General features: G+C 38.1%; 1 protein-coding gene across 1 annotated transcript in view; it reads left to right on the plus strand.

The window, feature by feature from the left end:
• Positions 1-23,286, plus strand: part of JAG2 (jagged canonical Notch ligand 2) — a 57,224-nt gene that overhangs the window by 12,683 nt on the left and 21,255 nt on the right. The window contains exons 3-7 of the mRNA XM_072427659.1: positions 9,894-9,948; positions 14,626-14,880; positions 15,221-15,224; positions 21,884-22,014; positions 22,964-23,083. Coding sequence (XP_072283760.1) covers positions 9,894-9,948; positions 14,626-14,880; positions 15,221-15,224; positions 21,884-22,014; positions 22,964-23,083 — 565 coding nt within the window. The remainder of the gene's footprint in view (positions 1-9,893; positions 9,949-14,625; positions 14,881-15,220; positions 15,225-21,883; positions 22,015-22,963; positions 23,084-23,286) is intronic.

The following is a 23,286-nucleotide window of genomic DNA, read 5'->3' on the forward strand; positions in this document are numbered from 1 at the left end:
ATGCACTTCAATGTACTTTGTGCCTGGAATCCAGGGCATCCAGCTAAGACAGATTTGCACTGGTCTGTGACAGATTTAGCAATGAACATGAGACAGAATTTTACTCCAGACAGAAGCACTGTTAAGTGGTCAGAGTCAGGTTTTATTCCATGCAGTTCTACTTTAGAGCAGCAAAATGAGGAATTTCTGAATGAAACTAAACTCTTCTAGTAAATGTCTTACTGCTTTGTTTAGCATTGCCTTGCTGTGCAGCAGAATTGATATATGTCCTCATGTATCTGTCACTATTATGTCCTATTTAAACTTGTATGACATACATAATGCTCCAGGGCCATATCACGCTAGAAAAACTAGTTAGATTCAGCATGGCTAGTGATCCCGCCACTAGATCACCATGGGCTCTGGTAGGTAGAAGTAAAGAGGTAACGCAAATCAAATTTTGCATGAATTTGAGCTGCTTTTAGCTGATTTTACAGCTCAGCCTTTTTAACATATTTTTGCAAACTGTTGATATTGGATTATAAGGAAATTTCCTGCACCTTCTAAGCAGCCCTTGGTTTAGGGGCAGTCAGCAGTTCAGTGCATATAAAGCACTTCAGATTGCTTACACACCTGCTATGTCTGGCCTTTACAATTCTTCATACATGGTAATCCCCAAATGTACAACCACTGGCAGTGTTCCACTGACTGTTTGTTAGGTGGTTGCTTTGATCCCTATGGTCATTTTGGGGGGATAAAATGAAGTTGGACACTTGGGTAGGCTACCAAATAGCTGACTTCATGGATTTTGTGCAACCAGTAAAACACACAGCACTGTGATATACCAGATCTAAAATCGGAGAGCTTCTCTGCACTGTACATTGACAGTAAGCAGAAAGCCCTGAGTCCCATAATTTACATTGTCTGCTGTTGAGACACTCTTGTGCTGGCTTGCTTCCCAGCTCTGACAGCTGGGGCTACACCTTTCCTTCTGCCTGCTCCCAGTACAGCTCTGCAGCCCTCCATCCCAGTGACTGGGGAGAGGCAAATATTTAGTGTGTATTGGTGTTTCTCAATCACGTAGAACAGAGCACTTTTAGCACTGTTTTGATCTAGTGAGATAGATGTTGTTTAAGAAAGCACAGACGGCGGTGTGCACCGACCTCTAGAAACCTATTGTTGCACTGCATGAATAAACAATGGCTATACCATACTGCGTAGGCTGTCTCTTGATAAATAAAAGAAGATTTAGGACAGATTTCTTATTTGGGTTCTGGAAGGCTCAAACTAGTTTCAGAAGCAGATACTGTCCAAATCAATGTAGAGGAGAAAACTGTATTTAGGAGGTATGGGGAATACCAGAGCAACTGAACTCCGCCACTGGGTATTTCATCTCTGGAGGGGAAAAAAGCAAATTTGTTGGATTTGTGCGGTGATGTCTCTTTTTTTCTACACTTTTAATCTGGACTCCAGCATCCAGGTTATAATATATGAAATTTCAATTCATTTTCTGATTGCCTGTGTTGTTGTAGAGAAGCAGTCAATATACCTGCTATGACCAACTGGTGGGAGGAAAGTCCAATGAACCATTGCACATTGCCCCAAGTAACTCTAAAACTTCATGTTCCATGAATTCTTGAGACTGGTGTGATATTGGTGGCTGATGTCAAGGTGTTCCTTTTATCAAGGCCTGTATAGATGCTCAGTGCTTTTATCAGTATTCTTTTTCATGCACAACAGAAATGTTCTACTGCATATCTAAGCTGTATAGATAGCAAAGTGGCCCTTGTGGATCTGTGATGAGGATATTAAATGATCAGTCGCCATGCACTATAGGGTAATCAACAACTGGTCCTGAGGGCCGGAAATGCCTCCACTGGGACTAGTTGGAGGTACAACCTGCAAATATTAATACCTGAGTACATTTAGTTCAAGGTAAGCCTGTGATAGAGACAATAATAACCAACTTATGTTAGGCTTTATTATTCCATGTGTAGGATTTCCAGCAGGCACTGCCAGCCCGAGAATACAGAACCTGTGCTGCTTTTTATCTGCTGTTATTGGTTCTGTAAACTAAATATGTTGTCTGCTAATTTTAATTTTATTTTTTTTTATTGTAATAAAAGAAAATGGTACAATTTAGGTTCTCTACAGCTCCTCTCAGAACAGTGAGTTGCTGAATAACTAAAATCAGTGTGGGTAGGGCATAAATTGAAGCCCGTCTTTCTAAGCCCCACTTTTCTTATAGCACCCCACTGTTCAGTGCTGTTGCATACCTTTTTTTTCCTTCTAATTTTTCATGTAGTCCTGTAAAATCATGGGCCTTACATTTTTTTTTCTTCAAGTGGGAAAGTCCAGATTTCTGCAGGGAGATGTGCTACAAATGATGTGGCGTTTCTTTACACAGTATTTTCCCTGTCTCTAGGGTAGCTTAAAGTTTAACTTTTAGGGTATTTGCCTCTCCATGCAATCCAATGCTTGGTTTTAATTTGGTCTTGAAAGCATTTTGGCCCATACAAACTGGGCACTGCATAACTGCAAAAGCACCCTTGGCGATTGCAGATAAGCTGAGCAATAAAGACACCCCAGTGAGATCAAGGGCACGATGGACTTCACAAGCCTCCAAAATGCACCACTATATACTACATCTTTGTGCACCAGCAAGAAGAAAACTAAAAACTTTGTAAATTCATCTTGTCTTCTGCTAGAATCCATGTGCATTTCAGATCAGTTTGAGACTCTTTTAGGATAAGTCAATTAACTGGTACATCTGACCTGTAATTGACCTCATTTTTTATCTGAATTGGACCCCCTCCTAATCTTTAATTGGTGCATTGATATATGAATTTGATTTTTTACATTCTCATTATTTTTGTGTTCTGGAAAGGCATCTGATTGGTAATGTCTCCCTTCTTTTGGGTTAAACAAAACGTTGCCAAGGTCATCCCAAGCTTTTGATTTTAAGAATTCCTGCCCTCGCTTCTCCACTATCTCTCCTGTGTTTTGTATGAAATTACTGCATTGGGACAGCAGTGTTCTCTCCAGACCCTTTTTGCTGGGTGCACCACCCTGCTCTTTTCAGTAACCACCTGGCTGTTTTTAAGTGGTTACTGAAGATTTGAGTCATAAAACAGGGGCTGCCACCTGTCTACAATTTCCTCCCAACCAGCTTAAAAAAATTTCTGGGTTGAACACTGGTCAGGTATGCAAAGTACCCTGATATTGGAATTTTTGTGGTACTGGCCTATGTATCTATACTGAATGTGGCATCTTCTGATCTCTTCATTAATAATTTCCAGTATGTGAAAGCAAAATCTGTTACCATGGTCAACAGGTGTGTTGTATCATACATTATGTTACCACATTTTGGTTATGTCAGTTCTGTTATACCCTTCTGCAGCTTCAGAGTTATGGATACGACTTTCTTTATAAATATTTAGTGGATTCAGACCCGTCATAGACCTACAGCGTTATAGCACGCCAGCCATCTGGAATTATTTGTGGCATTTGTCCCGTATATGAACGTCATACTTGCATTTCAATGCACAGAAAAGTCTTGCAGCCTGCTCGTGTTTATGGGCCTGGCTTTGGAGAGGTGCCGCGATGGCTTGCACGCTCCCAGTTGTAGTTATTTATAGGACACTGCAGTTGGGAAACTGATTTTAGATCCCTTCACGTACATGCTGTATTCTTTATCCAAATGTCACTGAACACATGGTAATCAATCTTTTTACATTTTTTTTTTTTTTATCGGCAATGGTGTCATATTTGCACTGCAGGTGCATTTGGCCTGTAATTGACCTACTTTAGCTGCTTTTACCCTTGTTCAGACTTGTATGCGGAAAAGCCTCTAAAGCAAATAGAACTAATTAACACAAATCCTTAGTGTATGTAAGCTCCAACTAAAAATTAATGGGGTAACTCAAAATTCGGTAACAATAGTGTGAAAATTCATTGGCTTTCACATTTTGCACATAATCATTTTCGAATGCTTGACGGTGTAGCTTAACATCTGGGGATTTGTAATGGACATCAGTCATATCTGTATTGAATGGATGCTGCTAACCTTCTCATGTTTTTACCATAGAGACACATATGGGTTTACCCTGCACACGCCAACACGTGTTGGGAGATGAAGCAATGTCTCTTAAGGCGTGGCATGATCCAGGTCATGGACCCCGGTTGTAGTACACCCTCCCCAGTGACTTTTTACAGCACTGAATGAACATCACATTAATTGCTAATTACACGTTACCTGTATTTTATTAGACTTGAATATCTTGCTGACCTCAATATTTCCCACCCTCTGCCTTTTTTTTTATATTCATTTTTGGGATGTGTAAATGGATGAAGACTTTAAAATCATGCAATCAAAGGGCCCCTGTGAAATGTATGACATGAAAGCATCGTTTTCTTCTAAAGGTTGCCAGGAATAAGCAGTGTCATCTGATACTGGTGGGATCCAACTACACTGGAGACTGCAAGCTGTTAGAAACTAGAGCGAGGAAACGCATACCAGTACGAATGACAATTTAACCTTGAGACGGAGCTCTGTTCTGCCGTGCCTTTATTCTCCCTGCACACGCTAATGCTGCTTCCTTGTAGGCTATAAAGCAATGCTTGTCATTTTACAGGATATTCATATATATTTCCCATGGGTGCTGGATAAGCAAACAGTAAAAATTCTTACAATGACAATAGTGGGGTCTACGTTAAAAGTCCATTAAGATTTTTTTTTTTTTTCGTGGTATTTCTATAAAAATTGAAACTTTTGAGAAACTGCTTTTTTCTTTTAACACCTGACAAGTCACAGGTGCATTATAGGAATTCTCATGATATATATATATATATATATATATATATATATATATATATATATATATATATATATATATATATATGGGCAGCCAATGCTGGCCACCTTCGGTAAATGCTAGGTCAGGCTTTCAGATCCCTTAAAATAACATTTAGGTCTCCGGGGAATCCCTGCCAATATTTAATATGCCAAAATCATGGTACATTAGCCTGATGGTCAATGGGATTAATGCCTCTTACATTGTTGGCCACTGGGAAGAATGCCACCCTTCTTGTTACCCAAATAGATCATTGGTATCGGTGGCAACTGTCCTGAGATGTTCAAATTTCTCATTGCTTCTCATACGAAACCCATAGCAACCTCTGATATTAGGTAGAAGTTTGCCATGCTTGCTGTAAATTATTATTAGATTTTACGATCGCCATACTTGTTATTCATCAGCAGCTTTCAGAAATGAAGCCAAAGCTTGTAAGTGTCAGGAAACTAGTATTTTCTCAAGGAGAGTCTAGCAATGGCAGCATCCATTGTGCTCATGATAGATTACCTTTAAAAAGATGTGTACATTTTTTATAATCTAGAACTATGCCTATTAGCTATTCTTGTTACAAATAAACATTTAACACATGATCATATTCCATGAACACCTTAGGTTGTCTATAGGCAGGTCATGGCAGCTGTTGGCTTCTTCCCCCATGGGCAATTCTTGAACTTTTCAATTCAACTAAAAGTGTGGGTTTTAGTTAGGGAATGTAGACACAGGCTGTTTTTTTACTTCTGATACCTTTTGACTTCCAGTTCTATAAAGCCAAACATGTTAATAAGAAGGTTAATGGTGTCTTTGTAAAAAAGGCAAAAATTGCCAATGGACCTTTTATATGTACTAGACCTTAGAAGTCCTCCTTGCTTCAGAAACAGGACTTTATCTCCAATACCTAGTATGAGGATTACATGTTCTCCATGTGACAGTACTAGAGTACCACGATTCTTACAACCACGGGTAAAGAAAAATAAATAGGCACCATAGATACCTAGTTCAGGAAATGGGTTTGGGAAAAGGTTTATATTAAACACATGGGAAAAATTCATGAGCAGTGTAACAAATACAGCTACTGATGCCGATGACCATTTTCAGAACTAATCGGACAAATAAAAGTTTAGGACTTCTGGTGTAATTTAACATACTTTTATTTGGAAGAGGACTGATTTGTATTTCTGACACTTGGAAAATGTTGATCCTTAGTTGAGGAAGATTAGTTATGTGGACTAAATGATGGCACACAAAGTTGAAAATGATTTAAACTTGGCACCAGGTTACAGAGCAACAAGCTGATTGCTTTAAAAAAAAGGTTGAAAGTATAAGTACAGTTTGATTGCCATGGCAGGACTTCTTACTTGTATATCAGCTACATTTTCTGATGCCTAAAGAATGGACCCGAATAGGTATGCTGCAATAAATTGGGTTAGGTGTGTTCTTAAACCTATCTTGGAGCTAAAGACGTGTGAGAAGTGTCTGTGGCTGGTTGCATGTGCCATTCATGGGATGAACCAGCAGTCTATCATATCACTTGACACTGACAGTTATTTTGTGTAGATTGTTGTACTTGGTTGGCCAATACACACACTGGAGGAGTGTAGATTTGAGACCTTTTAATTATCTTAATAGACCTGCAAAGTGGCAGTCTGGCATGGTAAAATGTAGAAGCCTTATTTTGACTTGGTTTAAAATGCTCAGATTCTTTATGAATTGAAGATCAGCTTGATGAAGCATGCATGTGGATTTTAAAAAAGCTTTATAAGGATAAATGTACATAAGCAGACATATTAGGTCATTACATACAGTCACTGCTTCTTCCCTTTTGCAGTGTTGTTCCCCCAATATAAGCCCAAGTCATTAAAAACAATTCTCTGCAGCCTATTTCAGCAGGTGTTGAACTCCAGGCAGCTATAAAGGGCACCATTAATGCAGCTTTGTATTTCATAAATATTATACCATTATTCATATTTTTTTTCTTTTACTACAAATGTTTAAATTCTGATCAGATCCTGTAATTGCCACTGGGATAGGATAGAGAAAGACTGAAAGTCAATGTGCTGCATACATATCTGACAATGAACATGCTCATGGGTGGAGGGAGCAGAGTAAGCAGTAAGATGATCTCTTCAGTCTGCCGCTGTTTTGCACCGTCCATTTAGTAGGTAGAGAACAAACACCAGAATTGGGTGTCATCCCCCTGGATATGTTGTCTGGCAGGGTTGTTCTTTCAGGACTAAATGGACAGAAATAGAAAAATGACTTCCATGTTTGTATTTTTATCTATGTTTAGCTGGTTTCCTGGAGTTCAGATTTTAAAAGAATGAATGAACCTCTTCCGTTTTTCCCTTGGTGATTTTTCTTCCATTCCATTCCAAAATTACTTTGACGGTGAACACGACACTTTAGTACATGGAGAAGATTCGTAACTTTTTATCATGACTTGATCATTTTCTTACCTTCTTTTGTGGTCGGATGTTGCAGTCAGCATAGGTGCAAATTAAATCTGAGTAAAATTACCATCTTGGTTATCGCTTCTAGCCAGTATGTCTGCATGTGGACTACAGCTATACTTACACAGTCAACAGTAACATTAGTCAAGTTTATTCTTGAAGGGATTATGGTTGGTATTATCCACACCTTCACTCTTGCCAGCTGTATTGTACAGCAAAGAACATCTCTGTTGGTATATAAAGATATGTTTCAGTCAAATATAAATTGCAATGAAAGTAACCCTTTCCATCACTTAGTTCCTTGGCTTCCCAGCATTATATAAATCCCGCCCCCCCATTCTTCATCGTACCGGCCACATGTGACTGCTTTGGCCAAATCCAAAAACTAAAGATGTGTCAAATGGCTTGTATAATGCAAATGTTTTGAGTTGTTTACCTTTAACTTGAAATGCTTGATCTCATCTAGTGTTAGTCACCCTGTCACCTAAATAAATACAATAACACAGTAAATACAGTAATTCTCTTCCTGTTGCTTGTGCCACTGATTTTTTTTTTTAATGGTCATACTCTAGTTCCTTGTTGATGATGGCAAAGTTTTGGTTATTTTTGCCATCCCTTTGTTTAATATTCTTATTACACGGTATTTATATAGTGCCATCATATTACGCAGCACTGTACAAAGTCATTTCACTAGCTGTTCCTCAAAGAGGCTCACAATTTATTGTCCCTGCCATAGTCATATGTCTTTCATACAGTCTAAGGTCAATTTTGTGGGGAAGCCAATTAACCTAACTGAATGTTTTTGGAATGTGGGAGGAAATCGGAGTACCCAGAGGTAACCCACGCAGACACGGGGAGAACCTGCAAACTCCATGCAGATAGTGCCCTGACCGAGATTCAAACCTGGGACCTAGCGCTGCAAAGGCCAGAGCACTTATCTCTGAGCCACTGTGCTGCCTTATTTACAGCATTTTGTTTAAAACAGCATTTGAACATGGCACAATGGCACAATGTCATGTAATTGATGTTACTGACTAACATGAATGTGTTTTTTTTTTCTTCTCCAATTTTGCTTTTGGTGTATTTGTGCAAAATTGTTGGTTCGAGATAATGTTCTTTATAACACATGTTGAATTTAAAGTGAACAATGTAGTCATTTCAAAAACACGTTGTGGCTGTAATTTATTGGTGTTACCTTGGGGCTGTGCAGTTATTTAATGGAGCCATGTGAGTTATAATGAATTTTACTGTGAGATTAGATGGGATGTGAAATGATTTAGATGTGCAGTCATCTAATGGGTATGCAGTTTTATCATTTTGTTTACAATGCAACATCTCTTGGTAACTGCCCATTTTCATTTATTCCCATTTTTTTTTAATGCACAACTTGTCTACTCTTGAAGACGTTATATTGCTAGATATTAAGGATAAGCTGGTGACCATCAAGGATTTGTAAATCTCTGAACTAGACAGTTGAGATCTGCTATGTGTCAGCATTTGATTTATAACACCTGCACAAGCTCTTAGCAACTTAATGGATGTGCATTATATTGATTGCTTTCCTTGGATGAACCTTTGAGCTAGCCTTGGTTGATGCCATTTTTATTATCTTATATTATACACATTACTTTTTATAATTGTCGCTATTGTGCTGTAAGCAACCTGATAATGCTTTTTGAGACATTTATACCGATCAGTCATTAAAACTAGTGAAGTGAATATTATTGACTATCCTAGAACAGACACCTGTTAAGGCGTTGGGTATTTTAGGCAGCAAGTGAAAAGTCTGTTCTTGAAGGTGGTGTTTTGGAAGCGGGACAACATAGCCAAATATAGGGGTCTGAGGAAACCTTTGACCAGAGTCAGGTTGTGATGGCTAGATGAGTGGGTCAGAGCATTTCCAAAACTGCAGATGTTTTGATTGGTTTTTGGCTGATACCTACTGAAAGTGGTCCGGGAAAGACAACTGGTAACGGGAGTATGGGTACCCCAATCTTTTTGATAGGGAGAAGGGCTAGGCCATCTGGTCCAGTCTTATAGAAGATCTGCTATAGCACAAATTGGTTCAAAACATAATTCGGGCCATGAGAGATTTCGGAGCCCAGTTTGCCAGTCAGCAGTGCTCATGCTGACCGCTGGGTCATTGGCCATGTAAGCATTAGAACTGTACTTTTGAGCTATAGAAAAAGATGGTCTGGTCTGATGAACGCGTTGTATTAATGGATTTACTAATGAAAGAATGCTGTATGCCTTGAGAATCCACTAATGTCAGGTGCCAGATTCCTGTGTGCCATAGATTATTCAAGTGATAACTATATATGTGCTTTATTTGTCCATTGATCATTTACTTTATTTAGTGTGTGTGTGTGTGTGTGTGTATAGCTCAGTCGAAGTCCTATATATTGATGTGCAATCTGACATTGTACTAATGATCTCTTCCTCCTCTCATACTCTGTAATTCAGCAGACCCACTCAGTTTTATGGTTTGCTTGAAGTTCCGCTTTAACTGCACATTTAAAAATCTACATACATGTTTTGTTTTTTGTTTTGTTATTTATTTGTGGATAACCTTGCTTCTTAATATGTTTAGTAATGTATTTTTTTTTCTTTTCAGAGATCGTTTACATTAATTTTGGAGGCTTGGGACTGGGATAATAATACCAAAGTGGGTAAGTAGATCATTATACCAGCTAATAGTATACTGTGAGCTAACCACTTTATTTGTGATGGGCACACTTAAATGCAACAAGGTCACCTTGTAAATCTTTTTCTGCTCCTGGACCCCCTTGCCTACCCTCCCAACTAAACAGGCCTACAGCCATTACATGCTTCTGCAGAAAGGCAAATTTTACAGTCCTATGCAAAGATATCAGCCAGAGTTGACACTTCTGGAGTGGCAGTTTGTAAGACTTCTGGGCTGCTCTGTGTTCTCCCAGATTCCATGTAATCAAATTAGCGAGAAGTACTAAAATCTCATAAGAGTGGCAATAAGCCTGCTGTGCTTGTTTTGGTCCAGTGCCTTCCTGCATGAGTGGTGAATGTTGGAATAGGTCTGATATACAGATTGCAATCCTATGTTGAGTTGTGGGGGTAGTATATGCTGACAAGCTGTCGTTAAAATATTTCTATACAGTTCCAGGCTTTGAGGGCAAAGTACAGGTCTCATTTGGCCAATGATTTGGTCCCTGGTGTGCAAGGCTGCCTGCCTGGTGGTGTAAATTAGATTTACAAAAAAAAATCTGTTCTTTAAACAGAGCACTCCAACATAAATGATCAAGGTATTTGGACTTTTTTTTTATTTTTAGTCTATGCTTTCTCTGGGTAGCAGTTCACTTATCAACTTTTGAAGTAGTATACGTTTTGGATCACCCAAGTTGCATGTAAGAGACCAGTAACTGTAGATATATATTTTTATATACCTGGCCTTTGTTACTTAACCTTCCCATTCCATGGGAATAACACACATGCTTGTGATTGCTTTGATCAATCTTCACAAAATTCCTCTCTTTAGTGGAGACTTTTACTATTACTTTTACTTCTAATGAAGTTAAAGTGGATTTATACTGAAAGATCATAAAGGCTGCCATTGCTAATAGGAATTTTAATGAATGCCAATTGCAAAGCTGATCCTTTAGTTTTAGTAGTTAGTTATATGCGTGCTTGTTTCATGTGTGTGACAGCTGAACACTTGAGGTGTGTACTTGGGCAGAGATTCAGAACACCAACTGAGCAAGCTGTATATATTTTAGACCTGGGTCAGCAATGGCAGGTTTCAAAATCTGTGTAGATCTGCCTAAAATAACTCATAAATGGGGATGCATGAATAGAGATAGTGATCCCTGCTGGCTCAAGCTCTTAGGATATAAAATGCTGAATATAAGTGTGCAGAAATGCTATGTTTTCCAATCCCTTTACAAAGCACCATTGATGTCACCACACCATGGACCTATCATTAATAATGAAAGAAGCCTCGAAACAGCCAAATTTGTAAAATATAAATACAGATTCTCCAATGTTTAAAGGGATAGAGCATGAATTTAGTATTGCTTCATATCCTCTTCCTTTTATGTTCATTTATATTACTTCCACAATATTTTAGTGCAATCATAATATTACTTGCCTTTATTCACTGCTGTGTAAGGAATGTAAATATATATTTTGCATACACATTCTTGTTACTAAAATGTTATCCTTAACATTAGTGCTAAGAATGCTTTGTTTCATTCCCCCCCCGCCATCCTTCATCTGGCAATCTGAACATACACGGTCTAATCCTACCTGTGCGCCCAATAACGGACACCAGCTCTGGACCACATAATGGGGTTAAATGGCCGGTGGAACACCCTAAGTGCTCATTAGTTGATATGGATGTGTTCTGTTCTCTTATCCCAGGATTTTCCCTCTGGTTTAAAATGAAGTGTTTGACTCTCAATTGAAGCGGTGTTTGTATTTTCAGACATAATCAGCATTGACCAAAGAAAGATTACAGTAACCCTGTAAACGGCAACTTGTCGCGTCTGTAAATTCCCCTCAGATTTTGTTACCATAGTAGAGATCAACTGGAATAAAAACAGATCCAGCTATGTATATAGGAGTAACCTTAGCTACTGGCTATATATAATCCTAAAATATTTCTCAAAACTGTCCTGCAGCTTCTTCCTTCTGTCCTTGGCTAAAAAGTACTAGTCTATTGCTGTTTTCAGGAAGGTATTGAGCAGAAAGAATGTACAGGAAGCCATCACATCCTGCATGATGTCATCAGCTTTGTTAGGCCTCTGGTCTGAGGACCCTCCGGAGAACGCTAGATTGGTCAGCTGTTTAATTGCAGAACTGTCCCAAATGCCATGATAGTGCTGAAGTTATTACATGTTGAGGTGTGAGGTGTGAGGAACCTAAAGGGAAATGAATAGGCCAACCATAAAGCTGGTGGAGGGTGGAAAATTTCTGATAACTTTACTGGTTATTTGGGATTTCTTTGTCTTTTATGCCTTTGTACTCTGAGTTGTTTACTTTTATACTTTTGGGACACTGTAGGAAAGGTTCTTTGCATGCCCAAGCCTTATTCTTTTTGGGTGGCATAGCAATTGGCTGGAAAAAGCTTTTCTGACTTTGCCTTTCCCTGTAGTTTTGATTAGTGTACCTACAAATGTGCACCTGAAAGCATAGGTAGGAAGCACAAAAGCGCCTAACCTCTGTTTTTTCCACGTTATCTCTGGCCCAATTCACCTTTGTAAACTAGAACTCCCCCCCCTCTTCCTAAATTTTATGGTGTTGGTGGATAATGTCCTGGGTAGACCATTCTACTCCATAGACGATATGGTGAATGAGAGTTGTCACCCTTTGTAGTCAGGATTGCCGAGGGGGAGAAATGAAGCTAAAAGGGGGAAAGAATGCAGCCACCACATCTAAGTAATGAATGGTAAGCTGTAATACATTACAATTCTTGGGTTTAGATACACGTTAATGAAGAAAATTGAATAATTATTCCCAGTAGGAACATGCACTTCCTGTACTTGGAAGCATATTTTTACTATTATCCATCATCACGGAGTTTGTTGCAAACAAATCATCTTTTAACTTGAAAACCTTGTTACAGTTTTTAAAATGCTGTCTGCTATATTAAATCTCTCACAAGTCAGGCAAGCATGCGTTGGTAGTTTTACAGACTGCTGTAGGTTTGCTTTATTTTTTGTGCTTATGGTGTGATGTGGTTTGTAAAAGCCTGAATTTTGAACTGAATCGAATTCCAGGCAACTTTATTCATTAAAGCTCCACTGAATCCTAAATGGGCTGGTATTGGTCTTTTGCAATTTCTCTACCGCAGATCTAAACCTAAGGGGGGAGGAAGATGCTGCACAATGAGCCAGTCTGTTGTGCTGCCTTGTATATATGCTAACAAGGAGCATGGTTATGGAGGAGAGGATCCTTTCATTGTTCAGGTAGTGACATAACATGTTAATGTTAAGTGCAGCACATGTATAAATCTCTGGACTACATGGACAAAAACACAGATCTATTTAATGTGTATTTAGCAGCCTATCTAGAGTTAAGCATTGATGTACTCTGTACTATGTTTTGCTTGCCCTATTGATAAAGTTTATTTTGACATGCCCTTACTCCATCATTCAGTGCCCATGGAATCTAGTGTTGGCTATGCACTCATGCCATTCTTCATATTCTCACTTACATCTGCATGCTAGTCTGACATCCTGTCTGTCTTTTTCTTGTCGAAGAGCCAATAGATAGTTTTGGAGATAGTCAACGCTGATTAGACTACCACATGTCTGCTGTTTTGATACAGTGTCCTCAAAAGGTGCCATGGGTTTATATAGGGAATCACTAGTGTGCAACAAACATTAAAATGCTCATTAGATTTAGGGATTTGAAGTTGTTCACCACGTTTGTCTGTAACAAGGTATAGGAAACGGAACAGTCTGAGAATGCAGTGTGAGCTGGACAGTCTGTATCCTGTTCATAATGTTGACTAGGAAATGCCTTTTTTGTTTAAATATATGAAATAGGTGCAGATTGCAGCTAAAGACCTCTCCTTCATTATAACTTTGCTTGACCTGTATGAACTATATATGGTGTTTGTGTCTACTGAATTGTGCTAGGTTTATAACATTGAGATGGCTATACAAAGTCATCTTATCTGTTTTTATTGGGACCCTTCCCAAAACTTTTTTTTTTTTTCCTTTTTAGGTTTTGAATTGTATAGGAATACAAACATAAGGACAGGACAAGAGTAGATCTCTATACACAAATTGGTTGCAAAGTAAAAGATTCTAGTTGGAGAGTCTTGTCCTACTCTGTGACCTAAAAGACAGGCCTCCTCCTTTACTCTTTTGAATTGAGCTAATATTTTGCCTGCACTGAGTTAAAAAAAAAAAAAAAAAATCTGAAGCCAGGGACCATGCATAAACTAATATCAATCATTTTAATTGGCAGACCAACAATAAATAAATGATGCCCAGTTGTGGTACCAAGGTAGTTGTATTATGGTGGTGTTCAGGGCACGTATGTGTTCTTTGATTTTTAACCGTGGACACATTTAAACTGTTCATGAAACTGTTTTTTTTTAATAACTGGTCTACAAACAGCAAAATTTTTTACCTCTAGCCAGAATTTAGTTTAATTACACTTTTGTATTTTCCATGGAGGAATGATGGAAGAACATGCAGTACCATAATATCAGATTGGCAAACTACTTTTTTATGGGTTACTATTCATTTAAAACTTTACAAATACATTTAACTGCAGCTTTTAAATACCAAAGTTTTATAATATGAGATTGAAAAATTGCACAATTGTTTGCACTAATAACATCAATTCTGTTTTTCTTCTAGATGACAGTCTCTTGATCGACCGTATTCCTCATGCTGGAGTCATCAACCCTGAAGACCAGTGGACACCCTTGGTCTTACATGGCCATGTTGCCCACTTTGATGTGAAAATCAGAGTGAAATGTGATGAAACTTACTATGGAGTAATGTGCAACAAGTTGTGCCGACCAAGGGATGACTTTTTTGGCCACTATACCTGTGACCATAACGGCAACAAGGCTTGCATGGATGGGTGGATGGGGGAAGAATGCAAACAAGGTAGGCTATCTCCTCCAAACTAAACTTACGCCTGACTTGATGTTTTTTCTAGTTGCAACTTTCTTGAAGTTCAATCACCTTTCAGATGCTGCAAGATACCCAAGTTTGTAAACTGATCTGATTCCTCTTGGGCCTGAGCTGTTAATGCGCCAAGTGGAGTTTACAAACTAATATTTTAGTACTGAAATGTGATACTTTATTATTTATTAATGGATAACTCTGACTTTGGACATCCTGAGTCCTGTATCGTAGTTTTTTTTTCCCCTAATAAACTTGGTTAGGTATTTTACGAACAGAACAAAATTTTCTAATTTTCTTTTTTATTTTATTTTTGTCACAGATATGTAAGAGCGGAGGTGACTCGTGGTGTAGTGTGTGCGAAAATATTGTGGAGTGCAAGTGTAATTTTTTCTATAACGAATGTTTCTTAGGCTACTGGCTAAGTTGGTGTACCCATGATTGTAATGTGCTTAGAGAAAGGCTTGCCCAATATGTCCCCTGCCCCCTAATATACAGTTTTTAAATCCAAATCGCCAGCATTTGTTACCAGCATGACTTAAGCATCGACTGATCAGTGCTTTGACATGCCATGAATGTATAAGTATTATATTGTCTTCTAATGTTTGTTTTTAACATATGTTTCATTGGAAAGCACATGTTTGGGGGATTGTTTGCATTCATGACATGGCAAAATATAGCCATCATATGGAAGTTAGCATGGAATTGCCTTTATTGGGTTTAGGTTATTGGTCTGTGAATCATGTTCTTTTAAGTTGTATCCCAAGAATTTGGGTTTCTACAGCGATGTTACGTTTTCCTTAGTAAATGATTGGAAAAATGCTCAGATTGTTAGGTGTGTCTGTCTTTTTGTCTGCACTGTAGACTTGTCTCCATGGCGCTTTAACTATAAAGCTTATAATGAATATATGGGGAAAAAAATGATTATGTTGATGTGTATCATTACATGCTAAGAAAGTGTTGGTTGGTTGCATCGTTAAAGGTGACTGGTACAACGAATATGCAAACTTTTGCAAATGTTGCTAAACTGCTTGTGGGCCTAAGATGATGGTGATGATATTTAGGGCTTTGCTTACAATTTCCCTACTTGTCTCAACGACTTCTTAAGCTTTTATAATTGATGACTGACTTGTATATATTTCATTTAAATATTATTTTTTTTACAATAAAGTACTACAAGTACTGGGTAACCGGAAGAGATTGTTTGCAGTTCAATGTGTCTAAAAATGGATCACAAATCAGAATATAGAATGCAATTACTATATTAACCACTAAGCATTTTACAACAGTTTATCTCCTAAAAGAGGAGCCATAGGCATTAGGACTCCAGTGACATCAAAATGAGGAAAAGCCAGGTTATCAGAACTTAATTTATCTTTTTAGCAAAATGGAACATATTACTATGTTGCATTCTCCTATTTGAGTCAGATGGTTTGCTTTGTAAAATTATTCACCGAGAGTGCAATGTAACCCACCTCAGATCAAAGACTGCTTATCTAGCAGCGTTGGGTCCTGCAGAGACTGAAATGTTACTACGTTGTTGACAAAATTCGTCAGCACGCCTTTGATCACAACATTGGGTTTTGGTATAACCTGATTAACATCTGGCCGGTGCAGCCACAAGTGAAACAGTGGGCTTGTTTATCTCTTCCAAGCATAGTGGGAATCTGTTTATAGACTGAGCCATGAAGACTTGAGCTGATTACAGCATCTCTTTAATCTCCCCTTACAAGACATCTTGGTTTGTGTGCTTTATAAATTCCCTGTTAGCTTTTTTTTTTTCTTTTTCTTTTTTTCATTCACTCAGTTTTTAAAGTGAACACAATTTTTTCAACTTTTATTTCCTTTATATTTTTATTAAATTTTGTAATATAATCTGTACAGCTAGTAATGCAAAGCAAGTTTCTCTCCTGCGCTTCCTTGGGCAACCAATTGTTTTTGGTTTGTCCCGCTTTAAAATGGGCCTAAACTGTGTGCAAAGGTGGGGGTCACCTCTGTTGCCTGTAGGCTCTCAGCATGTGTTCATTTTTACCTATTGAAGACTTACACTTCCTTGTTCTACTGCCTTTGTGGAGGTGGCCATCTTTATCTCTACACCATGATGAATAGTAGAATAGAATCTTCCTCCTTAGGAGCTAAATTTGGACAGATACAAACTATTTGGTACAAAATCAAGTTAAAGTAGAAACTTGTGTTTTATGGATGAAGTTATGACTCCACTGTAGCGGTTTGATGTTTTTGCTTAACATTGCACATGTTTAAGCTTGAAGTGCATGTGCACATTGCATGTGTTGGTGCTATTCGTTCAGTGGCATCTCAAGATACATTGGAAACACATGTGCATTACAGCACAGAGTTCTCCGTAAAATGCAACATGCATTACAAAGGACAAGAGGGCACTTTTTACGTCTGGAGGAAAAGAAGTTTAAGCTCCAAGTAAGAAAGTGATTCTTCACTGTAAGGTCTCTGAAAATGTGGAATTGGCTTCCTCAGGAAGTAGTTTCAGCAACTACTATAGATTGCTTTAGGAAAAAGCGGGATGCCTTTCTAGAAACACAGAATGTAACTGGTTATTAAAACTTTAAAGTAAAGATAACAAACTGTTGATCCAGGGAACATCTGATTGCCTCATGGAATCGGGAAGGAATTTTTTCCCCTGTTGTAGCTTAATGTATCCGGGTTTTTTTTGCCTTCCTCTGGATCAGCTATGTTCATTGAGTTTTTTTATATCTGGGATACATTTCTTTCCCTAAGGGTCGAACTTGATGTCTTTTTTCAACCTGGCTTATGTATGTAACTATTAAAGTTTTGGTGCATTAAGCAGTCCATTTAGAACAGTGGTCCGCCTTCATTGAATGCTTGTTAGGCACAATTTTTGGATGCAGTTGCTGTTCAACTTGAGGCCACACTGCATAGAATGGGGAAGCTACTATTGCTGACCCTCTCCTAGAAATGCTGGTTGCCTGACTGCCATGCCGATCAATACTTTGAGGCTTTTCTTTAAGCAGGTCAGGAGTTGACTTGACTCAGACTTTTAAATCTGCTTATTCTGGGTCATTGAGACAACGTATTGAGCCAGAGACTGCCAGTGTTCTTATAAGGACAACAGCGGAAGGCCCCATAATTCTCTCAGTAGCGGTTTCCTTCAAACTGGAATACATTTATAATTTGGTCTGACCTCATTTCCGTTATTTTCCTGGCAATGTTTACAAGTTTAACTTCCTGACATTTTTCCGTAACGAAATGTGACCTGCAAGAAATGCATCTATTTTATTCACAATCTGTTTTTCGTATAGTGGTGTCATATCGTGTATAGTTTGTGTATTGTTTTTATATAAAGTATGTTGGATCTTTCCAGTATTCTAATACCCATACACATCCTCAGCCACACCCCCAGAAACTGTTTTGTTGGGGAAAAAATTATATATGTATGAGGAGAGGACCAGAGGGGTGAAACATAGCTGGAAGGGATTTCTTTTACTTTTCTTTAACCTCTAGGTTGACAGACAACAAATATTTGCTGTATCGGTACCAGCACCCTCGTTTTTGCCTTTTAATTGGTACCTGCCTTATATGTATGGGGGTTATTAAATGTCTGAATGCTTTTTTCTTGAAGGGATTTGTTAGTCAGTGGCTCAATTTTCCTGACCATTTGACGTCAGACGTATTCTACCCTACTAGTATGTTTTGGTCTGTAGAAACACCAAAAACCATATTTGTGTTTTGACCTCGAAGCCTATTCTGCTTCACTTCCTTCCCTCGTTTCTCTGATTAATCTTCCTCGTATTCAAGGTGCCAGCTGTTTGTTAGGATGCTCTTTAAAGAATGACTTTGTTACCCCCATGATATTCCGTCTTGAAGGCTCTTCCTTTCCATTGCAAGGTCAGTGTATCCTACACAGAACAATAACATGGGTGCAGGCATTTAAGTTTGGAGCCTGATAAGGTTACCTAGACTACACAAATGCTATTTGTTTGTGTTTCCATCTCGTGCCTTATTTTACAATTTGTTAATGTACTTAGTAAAAAGACGTTTTTGTTCATAATGCTCTGTAGTGCAAGTCATTTTGGGTCTCTGGCCAAAAGCTGTTTACCATTGCTAATCTCTTTTGTTGGTTACGTTTCAACCGCTGTCGTTCCTACTTATTTAAAGCTGAATTCTAAGCAAACAGGTAAAGACACAGATTAAATTCTTTATTTTATTTTCCCAAAAAGAGGCTTTCTTTCCATTTTCATCAGATTTGAACAGTTCTGTCACACAAAGTTCTTCCCAGTTGAACAGGAAACCTAAATCTTTGACATTATTATCAATACAACATTTGTGGCTCTAATGTTTCAGAGGAGTACATAAAATATGTTGTCTCCTACATTTTTCAGTAATTTGCTGAGGGAATTGGCTATAAACATGGTATTTAAAGTTCATCTTCAGATAAATTTTAACCACAAGTTTGGGGTTGGTACTTTTTGAACTGTTAATTTAATAATGTGCGTTATTTGGTATAATACTGTGTATTCATGGAGAACATCAGCAAACCACCATTGATTGGATAGTTAGTAGTACTAGTGCATATCCTTTAACCGTTGATTTGATATTTCCTTGATTGTGTCCTGATGATCTTACATGAATGTTGTGAAATGTTGGTTCCCTGGTAATCGTGAGACTCTCAGGAAAAAAAGGATGTTATCCTTGAATGACTTTAAAAATAAATTCTGTCCCGGAAGTACTTGCATCTAGGAACCAGAGATCTAAAGGCTCTATCTGCATCCTTTCTGGTGTTGCTGAATTGCATAAATCTATTTTCAGTTTGAATAGCTCCAGACATTCCATAGGTCAAAAAAAAAATCAATAACCTTGCAGAAACATTTCAGATGTCAGGCTTGCATCCAATAGGCTTTTGTAATCTATGATGGTAGTTTTCTGCTTGTGAATAATTCATTGCCATTATTAAGTTTATGACCATTTGAAAGGAAAGAAAATCTCTGTTCAAGCATGTAACACTGTCTTGCTGCAGTTTTGTCCAACCTAGTTTCCATCGTATGAAGTGAACCTTTTTGCAGTAATACTCTAGATCTACTTGGATATCCACCTTTGTAATTACAAAATGCTGGTTTGAAGCAAGGTTCCAGCCACTCCCTGTCATTGATATAACAGAGCCTTACAGTGGTATCTTGAATAAGCTAAGGATCCCAAATCTTCTCCTGCAATGTTTAGGTGTGCAAGTTGTTAGATTTGCACCCTATTTCCAGAATCGCCCAGAAGATAACTATTTCTCCTTTACCTAGTAGTACCTGCCTCTGTGTAGGGCAAATTACAGATTGGCCAAATTACCACAAAGCTCCTCATATGGACTTTGATGTCTATATTTATAGGACTGGTAAATGGAGATTCTCTCTTCTTGAATATTATTTACATGTTTGCATAAGCTGAACATGATCATACTGAGCAATGTATTGGATTGAAGGGTCTTGGCTAGAAATCCAGTTCAGGTTTGAAGGTACAGTGGAGGTTGGGCGGTAGAAGCTGTTGCTGTGTATTTTTTGTCACTGTAGATAATGTTATATTTTCCAAGATGTAACTAAAAAAGAAATTCACTTTACAAACTTGCCTGTGTGGATGACATATGTTGTGACATGGGAATCACGTAAATCTGTTGGTTTCCGATAAGGAAGTCAAATAAAAGCTGGCCTATCACCTGTAAAATTAGGACATAGCAGACTTCCTGTTGTAGAGGAAGTCTACATTTACTCTTCCTTGATAATGGCAGAACTGACGGACTTAACACATATTGACCCTTTGATTCGTAAACATTGTGTTCCTCTAAAAATAAAAAAATAAAAATGTTCTGCTTGGCTGGAATGCCAGAATGAAATCTTTCTCTTTTGCATGTCATGTGCAAAACCTTTTCAGATTCATTACATTTTTTTCATTGTGAGACCTATTACTTGAGATATAATTTACTGGAAGGTAATCATCAGATCTTTAAAACTCCAGTTGTTTTGATCAAAAGGAAGGCATCCCCCACCGCTTTTCCACTCTGCTGCCAATTTTGGCTCACAAAGGAAAGTAATTTAAAGAAATAAAGTAAAGTAAAGAAATTCCTTCCTGACCCCAAAATTGTCAGTTGGTGTAGATGCCATTTCTGTGCAGAGTGCTATTGCATTGGTAGGCATTGTTTTCCCATAATTTAGCTTAACATGGCTGATGTCTTCTGGAAATGCTAGGCAATTGGCTGATTTTAGTTCTTGATCATTGACTCTAAAAAACATGTATGCAGGTTACAATTCTGTATTCATTTTGTATGTTTATTATGGGACAAAATGTCCAAATATCCAGTTAAATATTTGGGTTAATGTAGATGACATCAGTATGACATTGCTTCCGAGATTTAAAATGTATTGTCTGGTGATTTTTGGTCTGCAGTTAACCCCTTTCTGTCGTACATTTGATATGCTTCGAGGGTTTTGCATTTCCATTGACTTGAATGTTGATGCAAAGCCTGTGCTCATGGAGCTGGGGTTATAATAATTTTTTAAATATACTGTAACCTTTTATCATGTAGTTATATCCATAAAAGTGTCTACAGAGGAAAATCTACATGATAAACGTACACTGTAAATGCATAACACTTATTGTATGGAAAAGGTTCTTAAAATAACTCCCGTGAAAATTGACAAGACAGCTGTGTCTTCACCCACCCCCAGGCCTTGAAATAACACTTCCACTCTGTGGATCTACGTACTGACCAGCCTCCACCAATCCTGGACCATTTTCTGTTTTTTGTTATCAAGAAGAAAATAAATTACTTTGTCACAAGCAAAATGTTATGATAGTTGGCTGAACTAATATTGTAGAGGATGAAGATAGCATTACCTTTTGTGCTACATGTTCTGTTTTTTGCCATGTTGGGTAAATGAATGTAAAAGAATGTTTGGTATAGGTTTTGAAAAGCCAAATTTTAGACCTATTTTCATTTTTTCCCCTCTAGATGCCATTACGGATGGCAGGGTGAATACTGTAACAAGTGTGTTCCATACCCTGGCTGTGTCCATGGGAGTTGCCGACTCCCTTGGGAGTGTAACTGTGAGACAAACTGGGGTGGCCTCCTTTGTGATAAAGGTAAATTGTGTGACTTTCAATTTTTATCCAGTTATTCTTCTTTCTGTATTTCAGTGCATAAAACTATAGTTTTAAAAAATTAGTGAGCGGTCCATATTTATCTGTCAATCCACTAATTGCCCTTAAATACATGAATATGCCCTTAAAACATGAATATGGCATGATGGATAAAGACTTACTTTCTAGGAGAGGCTAGAACCACAAATAATGAGACTGAATGTTCCAGTGTTGTATCAGAGTTCCTTGTTTCAGAAACCTCAAAATATTTTCTGTGACTATTGTTCTCATGCTTTAAGACAACACCTTCACTGGCTTGCTGTAGGTAGCTTGTAGCATTTTATCCTATTAAAAAGTTAAGAGAAGTACAGAAGTCAAAAAAGTCTTTTTAGCAGCACATACTACTTTTCTTCTGTTGGTGAGCTAAACCTTTTCCGTAGGGGGCCGTAGTTGGGAACAGCAAATTGTCTCTGTAAACTTGCCACAGATCTTAAGAGACAATTTGCAGTTCCCAATAACAGCAGCTTACAGAAGAGGTTGATCTCCACTGAAAAACACATCCATGAACTGGTAAATGGACAAAACGTTCCTATGTGCCCTCCAGAAAAAACAGTACCTACAGAGGTAAGTTAGAGGACTGATGGGTGGTTTGCAGCATATTTCGGTCTCTTAATCCTCCCCCTCCCCCTTTTTTGCCCAGGGTAAGTAAAGCATTTTTTAAACCATTCCTCCAGGACAGTCTGTTGTAACTGGAGCATTTCTCAAGGCCAGCAGGACAGACAGAAAAAGTTAATTGCACGTTCTTGCAGATCTATACTATTGTGTTCAAATCAGGCTTTTGGGGTTTGTGTGGGCCCTCATTGTCTGCTGCTAAACAGCAGTCAAAATCCAGTGTAATACAGCCTAAAGGTTTTCTTTTTTTTTTTTTCTTTTTTTTTTTTTTGCCTTTCAGATCTGAACTACTGTGGAACTCATCATCCATGTTTAAATGGAGGAACATGCAGGAATACAGAGCCTGACAAATATGAATGTGCTTGTGCTGATGGCTATTCAGGGAAGAACTGTGAAATAGGTAAGATAATAAAACAGGTTACCTTCTTTCCTTGGATGCTTATTCTGTCCATTTTTGAGACTGTTGGGCTACATTCACCCTAGAACTTATGTGGTGCTGACCTAATTTATTACGTTTAATGAGACAACACACAAAAAGGTAGTAGTGTGTTCAGCAGTGAAAAACACACTGCAGTGCAACTCGTTAGTGGGACCATCAGACAT

This window comes from Pyxicephalus adspersus, chromosome 12, assembly GCF_032062135.1.
Source record: "Pyxicephalus adspersus chromosome 12, UCB_Pads_2.0, whole genome shotgun sequence".
Classification (NCBI taxonomy): domain Eukaryota; kingdom Metazoa; phylum Chordata; class Amphibia; order Anura; family Pyxicephalidae; genus Pyxicephalus; species Pyxicephalus adspersus.